At 39.3% G+C, this 12,483-nt stretch overlaps 1 protein-coding gene across 1 annotated transcript; it reads left to right on the top strand.

Moving 5' to 3' along the window:
• The first annotated feature begins 2,655 nt into the window (after window positions 1-2,655).
• slc39a4 (solute carrier family 39 member 4) lies at window positions 2,656-9,833 on the top strand. The gene is made up of 12 exons (XM_072370259.1): window positions 2,656-2,935; window positions 4,474-4,815; window positions 5,402-5,612; window positions 5,794-6,002; window positions 6,251-6,434; window positions 6,689-6,861; window positions 7,034-7,204; window positions 7,340-7,444; window positions 8,485-8,530; window positions 8,635-8,787; window positions 8,859-9,046; window positions 9,149-9,833. Exons 1-12 carry the CDS (start codon window positions 2,726-2,728, stop codon window positions 9,275-9,277), a joined length of 2,121 nt encoding a protein of 706 aa, XP_072226360.1. The 5' UTR covers window positions 2,656-2,725; the 3' UTR covers window positions 9,278-9,833.
• The last annotated feature ends 2,650 nt before the right edge of the window (window positions 9,834-12,483 follow it).

Below are 12,483 nucleotides of genomic sequence, written 5' to 3'. Positions count from 1 at the left end.
TAACTTTTTTCAGGTGAACAGCAAGCAAGCAGTGGTTATAGTGATGCAACATTACTAAAGAACAAAGCTAAGTATTATTATTAGAAATGTATGGTATTCAAAACCTGATTTATCGTCATTTATCAACTCAGCAGCCATATTATTATCATTATTAGTAGTAGTAGTAGTTGTTGCTGTTGTAACAAATGTCATTCACTGAACATCAGCAGGAACTAAAATAATTAACTGAAACATGCATTTTATTTAAAGTCCTGGTAAGCTAAAAAAATGTGAATTTATGGTGCACATGCATGTAGAAGTTCTCACACTTTGAGACAAATTCATCAACACAGCTCTATTTCATGCTTTAGCACGAATTACTGTGAAATTTTCTATTTCAAACCTCAAAATGCTTTTTTACAACTTCAGACATTAGAGACGTTTCTTGTGGTATTACAAAGATCAGCTGCGCCATCTTGTGGTCAATACAGTGACATGCTTAAACTTGTTGTGTCCTAATTAAAGGGAATCCTTGTTTCAGTTCAGCATTCCTGAACAGTCATTGTGTTTTATCAGTGACACAGTTATGTTTGCTCCATGTTATTCTAGATAAGCAGCTTAAATGCAAGAAATTGTATGCGAAACAACTGCCTTTATCTTTGAATTTGATCAGAAAATAAGGTATCATGCTGCATTCTCTGCTGCATCCTTGTTGTTTCTTTAGGCTGTTCTGAGCAAATATCGTTGATTTCACAAACAAAAAAAGATGTCATTTTGGTGAGGAAAAATGGCCCGACATTTAACTGACGGTGCTTCTTTTTGTGAGGACGAGAAGAAACGATGTGAAATTATGTTTAAAAGTCGAGAAAAAATGTCAGCTAAATAGAATCATTAACTTCACTGGCAGAGTCATCCTGAGATCAAATATTTGGTCAGTTCACAGTCATACTGGAAGTTCTTTGACAAATCTATTTAATCAATTACTAACTCTGATAGAATGAAATGGAATAGATGTTTCACACATTTATTCAGCATCATATTGTTTGGATTTTTGTACTAACAGTACCTTTTATGTTACTGTAAAATAACCGTTGGTCAGAGTCAGTGAGTTGGTGCTGTGGTTTACATACATACAGACCATCAGGCTTCATGTTGATAATAGAGTGTGTTGTACCGTGTAAAGGACAAAGCATTACCTCAGACACAACCAAAGTGAACTGTTTAAGAAACCAACAGTATGAATTAATACACCTTCCTTTAGTTGCTTCATTATGTAAGACTTTACTATATGTACGCATAACATTGATCTCTGGACTTAAGTTCCTACAGTCGACTTTCAGCCAAAGAGTGCTGTAATAAAGTTCATTTCCACAACTGTTTAAAAGATAAACTACAGGTGATGAGGCCATGTTTGTAACAAATCATTTTTCAGAAGTGATCAGTTAACCAGGAAATGTAGAGAGTAATTGTTAACTGAGGTCACTTTCAGGACAGCTAGATTTACAACACGTCACCACCTGGAGGTGGTGATCAATCGTTTAATAAATTACATAGAGAATTGGCCATGATATGAGGAAGCTTTAGGAAATGATGAGCTGCCCAGTGATGTGGTGGTTGGTACCATCACCTCACAGCAAGAGGGTTCCTGGTTCAAATCCCAGCTTGGGCCTTTCTTTGTGGAGTTTGCATGTTCTGCTTGTGCAAGTATGAGGTTTCTCCAGTTTCCTCCCACTATACAAAAACATCCATGTTAGGTGAACTGGTGATTCTAAACTGACTCTTGGATTGAGTGTGCATGGTTATTTGTCTCTGTGTGGCCCTGTGTTTAACTGATCAGGGTGTTCCCTGCCTCCATTTGTCTAAAATTTGACAAATATTTGAAATATGTGACCCCCCTTTATCTTTAAAATAGTGCTAAGTCCTCCTAAAAACTATGAAGTAGGTTGTTCCAGCTCTATGAGAAGTTGCCACATTTCCCGTGAGGATTTATCCCACACTTGCTCTTGTGACTTACTAGTTTGCTCTCATTGTCACTGCAAAATGGTCTTTGTGTTTCTAACTGAATGTTTTGGCACAAATGATAAGCTGCACAATGAAACTGGGACTCTGGTAGTATTGAGCAAAACTGGATTTTAGAGTTTGCTAGCTTTTTCTTGGTTATTTTAATTTCATAGTTATAGTCCATAATGAGATGAAACAGACAGGGGCTGCCTTAAAATGATTTAAAACAGTTATTTAACCGTCAGTTATTGTGAGAACTCAAAAGAAACATCTCAATTATCAGGTCATCTGCTCCATCAGTGTCGGAATTTTTTTTTTTTTTTTTAAGAGGCCAGTTACTGTGGACATGTATGATATCTCGTATGTAAGACTTTGTCTTCGTGTAACACTGTTGGATTCATTTAAATGTACAACATAAATTAACTTCTTGTTCTTGAGGAGATGCCGCAGAAACCTGTGGCGCACGGTGCATGCTGTGGAGATCCCCGCCCTTTGGGCTGAAGGTGACTGAGTTTAAACAGGAAAGCTCGTCTTAAAGGACGAACATCGTCTCAGCCAATCAGAGTCCAGAGTGTGGGTTCTCTACGACTTCAGAGCTTTTTCTACTTATTACAACTGTGAGCTGAGCTCCACACCGTTCAATTTGTCCGTGGGACTCTACCAACCCCTCTGCCCATTTCTGCCTCGTGTCAATTTATCAACCACTTCTTCGTCCGTAGAAAAAGTTCTTTGAGAAAGTTTTGAGATGTTCTTCTCCGTCCTGCTTATCCTTTTTCTCTCATACGACCGGTGTTTGCCCGGTTTCGCAGCGGCTTCTCCCGCCGTGGAGGAAGCTTACAATTTGGTGGTCAGCGTCGTTTCACCGGGACAGCAGCATCTAACCGAGGAGTCCCTCCGCTTGCTCTTTAATACACTGCAGAACCGTGTGCAGTGTGGTGAAGTGCCGTGTGAAAAGGTAAGTTTTATTAGGCTAACTTTCAGGTAGGGAGCCAGGTGCCGAGCTGCAGGTGAGGTGTGGAGAGAGGTCGAGGTCCAAGAGCTATTAACCAACCTGTTCAACCAGCCACCGCGGTGAAAACTGGATGTGTAATACCATAATTTAGCCGAGAAGAAAGTTTATCAACAGTTAACTTTAAAAAAAATTTAAAAATGCAGGAATAAATCCATGAAAATTCAATACAAGGACTTGAGCTGTCTTGTTCTTTAGGTCTACAGTAGGTTCCTAAATTGAAGCTTGTTTGTTGCTTTTCCTCAACAAAAGTAAATCTGTTTCTTCTACATATAAAAGACAAAGACTTTAATCAAGTCACAGGTCTGCATGACAGCTGTAAAAATGCGTTCTGCTGACTGAAGTGGCTGCCAGTGAACAAAAGACAAAGACACCGTTTTACTGGTCGTTTCATTCTTCAATCAAACTTTGTATTGCTAAATAAAAGAAAAAAAATCTAAGGTTTCTAGTTCTAGACGAAGGCTTGGGATGTAAGTCACCCAAAATAAATGTTTAGTGTTTTAACAGTGGAAAAACTTCATTAATTTATGTAAAATAATGAAACAATTTCAACCCAAAACATCTATCCTGCATGTCATGTGTAAATGACTGTAAATGACTACAGCTCTCAAGTTCTTTTAATGTCCCTGTCAAGGATCGGTTAACCCAAATTATAGAATTTGATGGAAAACTTTTTTTCAGTCTTGCATATACTGATGTCAGACAGACTCTTATCTTCCTCTGCCATCATTCCAACACAACATAGCCAGTTGAAAATGAATTTGCAGGTTTTGAATCATTGTCAACACGTTTCTTGCCGGAATGATGACCTTAGAACGTAGTCTTCAGTTTTCATAAGGACCCAATGAATCTAGGAAGTATTTTTCCAGTTAAATAAGCCCTCTTCTTTTAAATAAGACTGATAAGAAAATCCCATTCAGCTTCCTGCTATTTGGATTGGAGGGAGATGCTCAGAGACATGTATCTGACAGCCAGAAAAATAAAAACCAAATACATGTATTTGAATAGAACTGTATGGCTACAGTCCCCTATTTATTGAGTCAAACAAAGTTGAATTAAAACCCTGTCCTACTTCTCTTTTAACCCCTGTCAGATTTTATGAGACGGGATAGATGTGTGTCAGTGTTTTATGGTGGCTTCCTCTGCTTACTTTATCACTTACATTTTATATGCATGTTGTCTGAAATCTTTGTGTGTAATAAAAGACAATAAAAAAAAGTTAATATTCATGAGGTTGAAGAATAGAGTATGAGTTACCGTTTATTCTGTGTCAGCATGACAAGCAAGTGCTAGTGCACAGCACAAATCAAAGGAATGAATGTGCCTTGATTGCTGTCACTCAGGACCTCTCTGCAGTAGAATCTGTTGTTCCTCGGAATGGATTTGAAATATCTGAATTAGTTTCTGCATTCCAAAACTGTTCTACGTTAATCTGTAAGCATGCGTTACTGTTTGTCTGAATGTTCTGCTGTCTGGATGCGAAGTGCGATGTGGCAGGTGGCGTCCATCAGCTCGTCGGCAATCACTCCATCCACGGGCAGGAAGAAACCAGGGAGAGCGGAGACAACGTAACCGTCGGCGTGTCACAGTTCCCTGCTCTGTCTGCCGGCGGCGTCCTGTACCTGTCTTCTCCTGACCAGGTCTGCGCCGCAATACGGCAAGGAAAGTGGGCAGAGGAGACTGAACATTTCTTACACAAATTCACACATCATGGCCACCATGACCACGAGAGTAAGGAGCAACATGGCCACAACCAAATGGATGTTCACGGGTTAGAGTCTGTGCTTCAAGAGCTGCACAATCATTATGAGCCATCACACGGTGAGGTAAGCAGTTTGTTGGTACATCAAATCCAAGAGAATATTTGGTATTCACTGATTTAACAGTGAATTTACTGTCGTGATTTAACCATATACCAACATCTTGCCACAGGTCTATAATGAATGCTCACCGGAGGGAATTGTGTTTTGCTTTAAAGAATTACAAGTTTTTAAAAAAGTCTCTGAACTTCTGAGTAAGATTATCCAATATTTTTTTTCCAGACATAGTTTATCACTTTATGCGTTTACCGCTTTTAACAGAAGGCTAAACCATTAGCAACAGAGCCACACTTCAGCTGTTACTAATACAAAAACAGAAAAAGAAAGTTAACCGCTCGTCTTTTATAGTAGCTACTGGTTCTGACTCCAGTTCTGTGAGTACGCGTCACCAGTTCTCATTGGTTTTCTTATGTTGGTGTAGATTCTCAGTCATCCTGGTCATGGTGCTCCTCAGAGCTTGAACTGAAGGCAACTGGGATGTTAAATTAGGCTTTTCATCGACCCTGAAAAATGCTGCCGACTGAAAGCTGTCTTCAGGAGAGGATTTTGAAATCTCAACTCAAAATGTTTATCGTTTCTATTTCTTAATCAGGATGCCCATACCTGTGTGACAGCCAGCAACATCATGACAGAGATTGATGCATCTTCAGAGCACCATATACAGGAAGTGGGTGCAGTTCTGGGCCGTGTGCTGTATCACGCCTTGCTAGGTCGCTGCTTCGCTGGTCAGCCTCTGCCAGAGGAGCATTTCTTCCTGGACTACATCATGCACCAGCTGGGTTCTGAAAATTTCACAGTTGAGGGTAAATAGTGACTCAAAATCAAGACCCTGTATACTCTTGAAAAGGGTTTTAGGGATTCATTTGAATTCATCGGAGCATTTTTTTGTTCGATACTGTCTTGTCAGATTGTCAACTCTTAGAACTGGAAAGCCAATCTCTTGAATCTCGCTGCTCAGCTTTACTGTGGATTTGTGTTCAACAGATCTGGAGGTTCTAATGAGGAGCATGAACCTCGGACCAGAGAAAGACCAGGATCACGGACATGACCACGGACATGACCACGGACACGACCACGGACATGAGGAAGAACATGCTGAGCATGCTAATGACGGTCATAGCAAACATAGACTAAGGAAAACAAGCACCCATGAACAACATGAAGGGCATGAAAGTAACAGCACCAGGGAACATGTATGTACAATTACAGAATACACACAGAAAATAGCATGCATTAAATTTATGGTGGACTTTTGATTTTAACTTGCAAATCTGTAAATTGGCAAGAAAAAGAATATGTCCGTGCACATGATGTATTACTGTTTTGATATGTATGATGCGTCTGTAATGTTCATATTTGCTTTTGTCTCTCTCACAGCACAATGCAAGTTAAAAATCTCAGATGAAGTTCTTAAATGATGTGTTTTTTCTTCCTCTCCCAGCGCTGTTTCTCAGCTGAAGAGCTGGTACTGATTTACGGTCTGGCTGAAAATGCCTCTGCCTCTTCTGGGATGGGTCGGTCTGAAATGGCTCGCCTCACCCCTGCATTTGTCCAGCAGATCCTGAGTGGATCCTGTACAGAGGTCACAGAACCAGTAGCACCAGATGGGCTCTCTAAGACAGAGAGTAAGTCTGTTGATTAGAGTGACAAATCCGGGTCTTGCTTTAACAACAGTAGTGGCTCCTGTTGCTTTTAAAAATCAGCTTCTCTTCACAGGTTTCCAGTTTCATGAGGTTTTGTTTAACTTTGAATTCTTTTTTCTTTTAATCGTGCTTCAAATCAAGACCAAATGGATGTCATTTGAGGTTTTTTACTGTTTAATCAACCTGTTTAAACCTTCTCCCCTGTCCTCCTTTATCTTTCTCTTTTTCCCATGTAGGATATCTCTATGCAACCCTTGCCAACGTGATAATAACCTTGGTTTCAATGTTTGGGATTGTGCTGCTGCTGTGTACCTCGTGTACCACAGCTTTCCAGTTATGTATACAGTTTTGTGTCAGCATGGCTGTGGGTTCACTGACAGGAGATTCCCTGCTGCACCTGCTACCCATGGTGAGTGAGATCAACATTTATAAAGTTGCAACAAAAGTAATTTTATAAACTGAAACGTACATGAACAATTTTAGTTTTGCTCTAATTGGAGCTTTGAAAAAAAAAAAAAGTTTTATGGTGTAGCCACAGGGAAACACGTGATAATTTGTCCTCCTCCTGTGGTATTGTCTAGGTTCTGGGTGTACATGTGCACTCAAATGAGGACAGCCACCAACATGCTAATGAAGAAACCCCAGACTACATATACAAGATGTTGCTAGCGATTTCTGGGATCTACTTATTTTACCTTATGGAAAAAATCTTCACTATAGTCACACAAAAAAATCATCACCATGTCCATGAGGTGAGATAAAACACCATACTAAAGTAGACAAAGCCTCACACAGTTCTGTACAAGCTCAATACACTTTCCTCAAATCCTATTTATCTCCATATTCGGTGGGACCTCATTAATTGTTTTGCCACTCTCTCATTTCAGGAGGAATCGGAGCCTCACCACTGTGACCATGGAAGAGTTTTAGAAATGTATCAGCATGAAAGGAAACAGAAAGAAAAGTCACAGTCATCATCGAAATCAGACCTCGTAAGAAGCGAACAGTGACACTTTAAAGCTTTAGGCTGAATACTGGTCAAAATAAATATAAAGTAAAGTAAACGGGTCGAATTCACCAGCGTCTCTGTTATGAACTTAAGTGACAAGGAGCAGTGTGAAGCAAAAACGGGTGGATCACAGAGACACACTGCTGCCTAAAGTATTCATTTGCTTCCTTTATTATCTGCTTTGGCATAGGAAACACTGGAACCTCCTTAATGAAAGAAGGAGCTAATTCTGTCCCACAGTTCCTTGTGGCTGCATCATTCAAACTGACACTCAGTAATTTTAAGTCCTATTAACTAGGATTAATAATCAATAGGAGGACAAGAGAGTCAATGTGTGAAGCCTGTGACAACTTTTATCACTTTAGTTTTTTTTTCTATTGACGTTTACCAACCTTGGAATTGAAGTCAGATTTGATGTTATGTCTTATTATACTAATAGAATTGATATGATATCATTTCTGTTTATAGTGTACTTATCATGTGGTTTCACAAAGTACTTAATGTGCTTTTGGAACAATAGTTCTTAAACGGCTGTAGTTTCAGTGTGACACGCCTGCATCGCAGTTTTGTAGGTGTAGTTGAAATCTGTTTCGAAAGATATTCAAGGGAGACATAGCAACAGATGCTGCATGCGTTTGGTGTCACCTGGGAGCAGGTGATGTGAGTGAGGAAATGAACCTGCACTGAACACACCACACCAGTCACATAATTCAAGCCGAAGCTTATAATGCAAAAGCCTTCGTGTTGGCCGTGGGAGACAACTGATTATACAGCAAGTAATGAAGCCTTCCAGACACGACTGAAGCTTGTTTATGTTTTGCCCTGAAATGTTGAACTGACATTAGATCTTCATGGGATGCACAGCAACTGTTATTTACCGTTACCATTCTGGCTCACTGCGTTTGAAGGTCACTCCTTCACACTACTTTAGTTATATATTTACAGGCTTCGAATGTAGCCGAGGTCAAATAACACTTTAATGTCAACACGTGTTTCACATGTTATGCTGTGCATACGTTTCAGGTTGACAGTGGAGACGAAGACAAATCGCTGACAGAGCGCAACAGAGGTGAGTAAAGTTATTTCCAACAAAACGCAAGCATGCTCTCATCAAATTAGGGTAATTGCTGTCTACTCCAGTACCAACTATAATCTTGTCTCCTGCGTCTACAGAACACCGGCTGCTGCCTTTTATGATAACCATAGGTGACTCCATCCACAACTTTGCGGACGGATTAGCAATGGGTGCAGCTTTCTCCTCATCGTGGAGGTCTGGCCTGGCCACATCACTGGCTGTCCTCTGCCACGAACTACCGCATGAACTCGGCAAGTAGCGCACATACAAATGTCTGATATGATGATGAGACTCATTGTAATTATCACCTGTTTCTCTGCAGGCGATTTTGCCATTCTGCTGCACAGCGGCCTGTCTATTCGCAAGGCGTTGCTTTTAAACGTTGGCAGCGCTATGACATCATTTATTGGCCTGTATATTTCTCTTTCTGTTGCAACGGACCTTGCAGCCAAACAGTGGATAAGTGCCATTGCTGCAGGGCTCTTTTTGTATGTGGGACTTGCTGATATGGTAAGTGTTACTGTTTGCTTACTTGTTAACCAGAAGAATATCGTGGCTTGCATCAAAATAGAATAAACCGTTAACAACCATCTTTTCTCTCTGTTCTTCCAGCTTCCCACGTTGATCCACAGCAGTGGCAAGAGGCCGTGGCTGATGTTTGGGCTTCAGAATTTTGGTCTTCTGACTGGGTGGTGTGTTTTGCTGTTGCTGTCACTTTATGAAGAGAGAATCACCTTTTAATAACCCTTATTTCAAGGCATCAGACTGTCCAGTGAGTCCAAATTGTTGTAGGGACCAGCAGCACAGATTGTAAAGCCTCTGAACAACAATCACACAAACTTGGCTGTTTATGAACATTTATTTATGGTGGCCACAAGAGACTACAAAGACTTACTGTAAAGCTGATGACCAAACACAGCCAGACACTGCATGCCTTCACCACCTGTCCTCCTGGTAAGGCACCTGTCAGCTTCTTTGAAAAGTGATTCAAATGTGCCACAACATCCAAATAAACTTCAATCCCCCACAGATGTGGCTGGCAAAATAGTAGAGATATGTTCATCTTAGAAAGCAATCCACACATATACAACACCATCAACAGGCTAGAGATTTCTAACAGTGTTTTTCTCAAATTTAGGAGGTTGTTGTAATGAACTGCATAGATGTAGCAGAATTTTTTTTTTAACCGCAAGATGAAGACCATATTACTGCATTTAAAATGAATATTGTATTAATGTTGTTGAATAATCTGTTATATAAACATAAATGCATTGTTTTATCATTGATTTTTGTTTGTCTTGACTGTTTAGATGATCTTTTCGTCACATTTCGCTGACATTCTACATTGTTTTGACTCAGTAAATATACTCCTTGGTACCACGCACAGTTGTGACCCTTTCATTGAAAATTGAGAAAAACCGGAAAGGATGAAGTATACTCCTGAAAAATTTTTTTTTTTTATTATTATTTTTTTTAGTTACATCGATGCAGCCATAGCACAAAAAAAGAGTTAAAAAAAAAGTCATATTTGTTCATTTGAAACCAATATTTAAAACTGAAAAAAAAGGTTTTGAAAATGAAAGCCTGATTTTGAATTTGAACTTCAGAAAAAAAAAATTTTACATTTATTTTTATTTGAAAACTTTCTTTTTATATCATTTTTCAAATTTAAGATTTTTTTTTTCATAATTCCGTCAAATTTTTACCCTTCAGGGACTCTTGGACACCATTTTTGTGTCTCAGATGAATAATAAAGTTAAATGGTGCCTTTTTTAAAAAACTTTTTATTCATCCCTCTTTTTCATGAAACTATTCAAAACAGTCTCACATCTTTCTGATAATGTGAACAATAAACATACTAATTCCCAAAAAGTGCAGATGCTGGGTGAAATGTATATCAAACAGAATGCAATGATTTGTTTAGCAGTGTCTTGCTGAAATAAGCAAGGTCCTCCCTCCAAAAAGACATGGTCTGGATGGGAGCACATGTTGCTCTAAAACCTGTATATATACCTTTCAGCGCTGATGGAGCCTTTCCAGACGTGCAAGTTGCTAGTTTCGTAGGCATTAATGCCCCTATACCATTAGAGATGCAGGCTTTTCAACTAAGCACTGATAACAAGCACAATGATTCCTCTCTCTTGTTCAGTCTGGAGGATACAACAGCCATGATTTCCAAATGGAATAGTTTGACCACAGAGCATTTTTTCCACTTTGACTCAGTCCATTTTAATTGAGCTTTGGCCCAGAGAAGATGGCAGCATTTCCGGATCATGTTCACAAATGTCTTCTTCTTTGTATGATAGAGCTTTAACCTGAATTTGTGGATGACATGGCAGAAATCATTGTCTGCCATGTCATCAAGTTTTTCCTGAGCCCATGCAGGGATTTTCCCAACAGAATCATGTCTGTTTCAATGCAGTGCTGACTGAGGGCCAAATCCTGAGGACATTCAGTATTTGTTTTTCAGATATCTTCCTTGCACACTGACATGTCTAAAGATTCTCTTAATCTTTTGATGATTTTATGCACTTTAGATGGAACATTGAAAGTCTGTTTTTAACCTTTTAACCTCTAATCTCTTCACTTCTGAGACACACTGCCTCTCGAGGGTACTTTTTGTTTCTACTTTTTGTTCCTACTTCTTGTTCCTACTTCTTCCTACCGTTGCAAATGAACCCAAATAGTTGCAACATGTTCTTCCAGCTGTTTCTTTTTGTCCAGCTTCTTTATTGAACATATCATCCAAACTGTCTTGGAGCTGGGATTGTACATCAGTGCTGCATTTACAAGATATATGAACATCTTCTCTCGGGACAGAGTCCGACGACAACTCACCACACGCAGATGTTTATCACTATATGTAAGATTGTGTGTTCACACAATAACTGTGTGGTGCACAGGTGACATCAAGGATGATGAGTGTCTCACTTTAACTCAGACAAAATTACCCATTTGATGACAAATGGGTTTTGTACTTCTTGTTTACTGGGGAGATTACAAGAGAGTCAAGTGAGCAGCTGCTGACTGTCTTCTTTATGTATAAACTTTTGTATGTTTTATGAACCTTGTGAACCCACTTACCAACTGTGGCAATAAAAAACCTGAATGGAAAAACTAGACCTTTGAGCTCCTCGTGAATTATATTGCTGAATGCATATCTTACTGAAGTATTGATTGAAAGTGAAGACGGACAAGCAAGAGAAGGAACAAATGCTGTACAATCCTGTGAAAAAGGATGTAAAGCCCATTTTCAGTTTTGAGGTTTTATGTATCAGGACACAAAAGATTGCCACACCCTCAGCTGGACTTAAAACTAGGTGAACACAATCTCAGATCAATAAAAATATGTAATTATTATGTATTCAACTTTGTCATTACTTATTTAACAGAAACTAAGCCATATTACAAAAGCGGTGTATTAAAAAGCTGTATATAAAATGTGTGTGTTGACACAATGCCATGGAGGAAAGACATCAGCAATGATCATAGAGAAGCAGTTGTTGCTGCCCATCAATCTGGGAAGGGTTATAACAAACTATTTGGACTCCGTCATGCTACATCGAGAAAGATTATTCACAAGTGGGGAGTATTCCAGATGGTTGTCAGTCATCTCAAAAGTGGACATCCAGGCAAGTTCTCTCCAGGTCCGACTATGAAATGCTCAGAGAAACTGTAAAGAACCTAAAAGCTACACCTCAGACTCTACAGGCCTTAGTTAGACTGTTGACGTTCATGAGTACAGTAAGAAAGAGACTGAACAAGTGTGGCTTATTTGGAAGGGTTGCTAGAAGAAAGTTTTTGGCATTTAGCAAACAAAAGCAGCTGACTGAAACATGCAGTTTGACTAAAGTGTAAACTGTCATTATGTGACATACATGCAATACAAGAAATGGAGTGAGGATCAAAATTAGCCTTTTCCAACAATACATAATGTTGCTGAAAGT

This window comes from Leuresthes tenuis, unplaced genomic scaffold (assembly GCF_036924035.1).
Source record: "Leuresthes tenuis unplaced genomic scaffold, fLeuTen1.0.hap1 SCAF_18, whole genome shotgun sequence".
NCBI classification, from domain to species: Eukaryota; Metazoa; Chordata; class Actinopteri; order Atheriniformes; family Atherinopsidae; genus Leuresthes; species Leuresthes tenuis.
Note: the sequence above shows the minus strand (reverse complement) of the source record. Positions and strands in the feature narration are given on the sequence as shown.

What these genes read in the sequence shown, in the direction of transcription:
- slc39a4 (XM_072370259.1), top strand. Translation starts at nt 2,726, where the DNA reads ATGTTCTTCTCCGTCCTGCTTATCCTTTTTCTCTCATACGACCGGTGT. An exon ending in CATCATCGAAATCAGACCTC is followed by an intron (nt 7,445 to 8,484) that starts GTAAGAAGCGAA and finishes CATACGTTTCAG; the next exon opens with GTTGACAGTGGAGACGAAGA. An exon ending in ATGTGGGACTTGCTGATATG is followed by an intron (nt 9,047 to 9,148) that starts GTAAGTGTTACT and finishes CTGTTCTTCCAG; the next exon opens with CTTCCCACGTTGATCCACAG.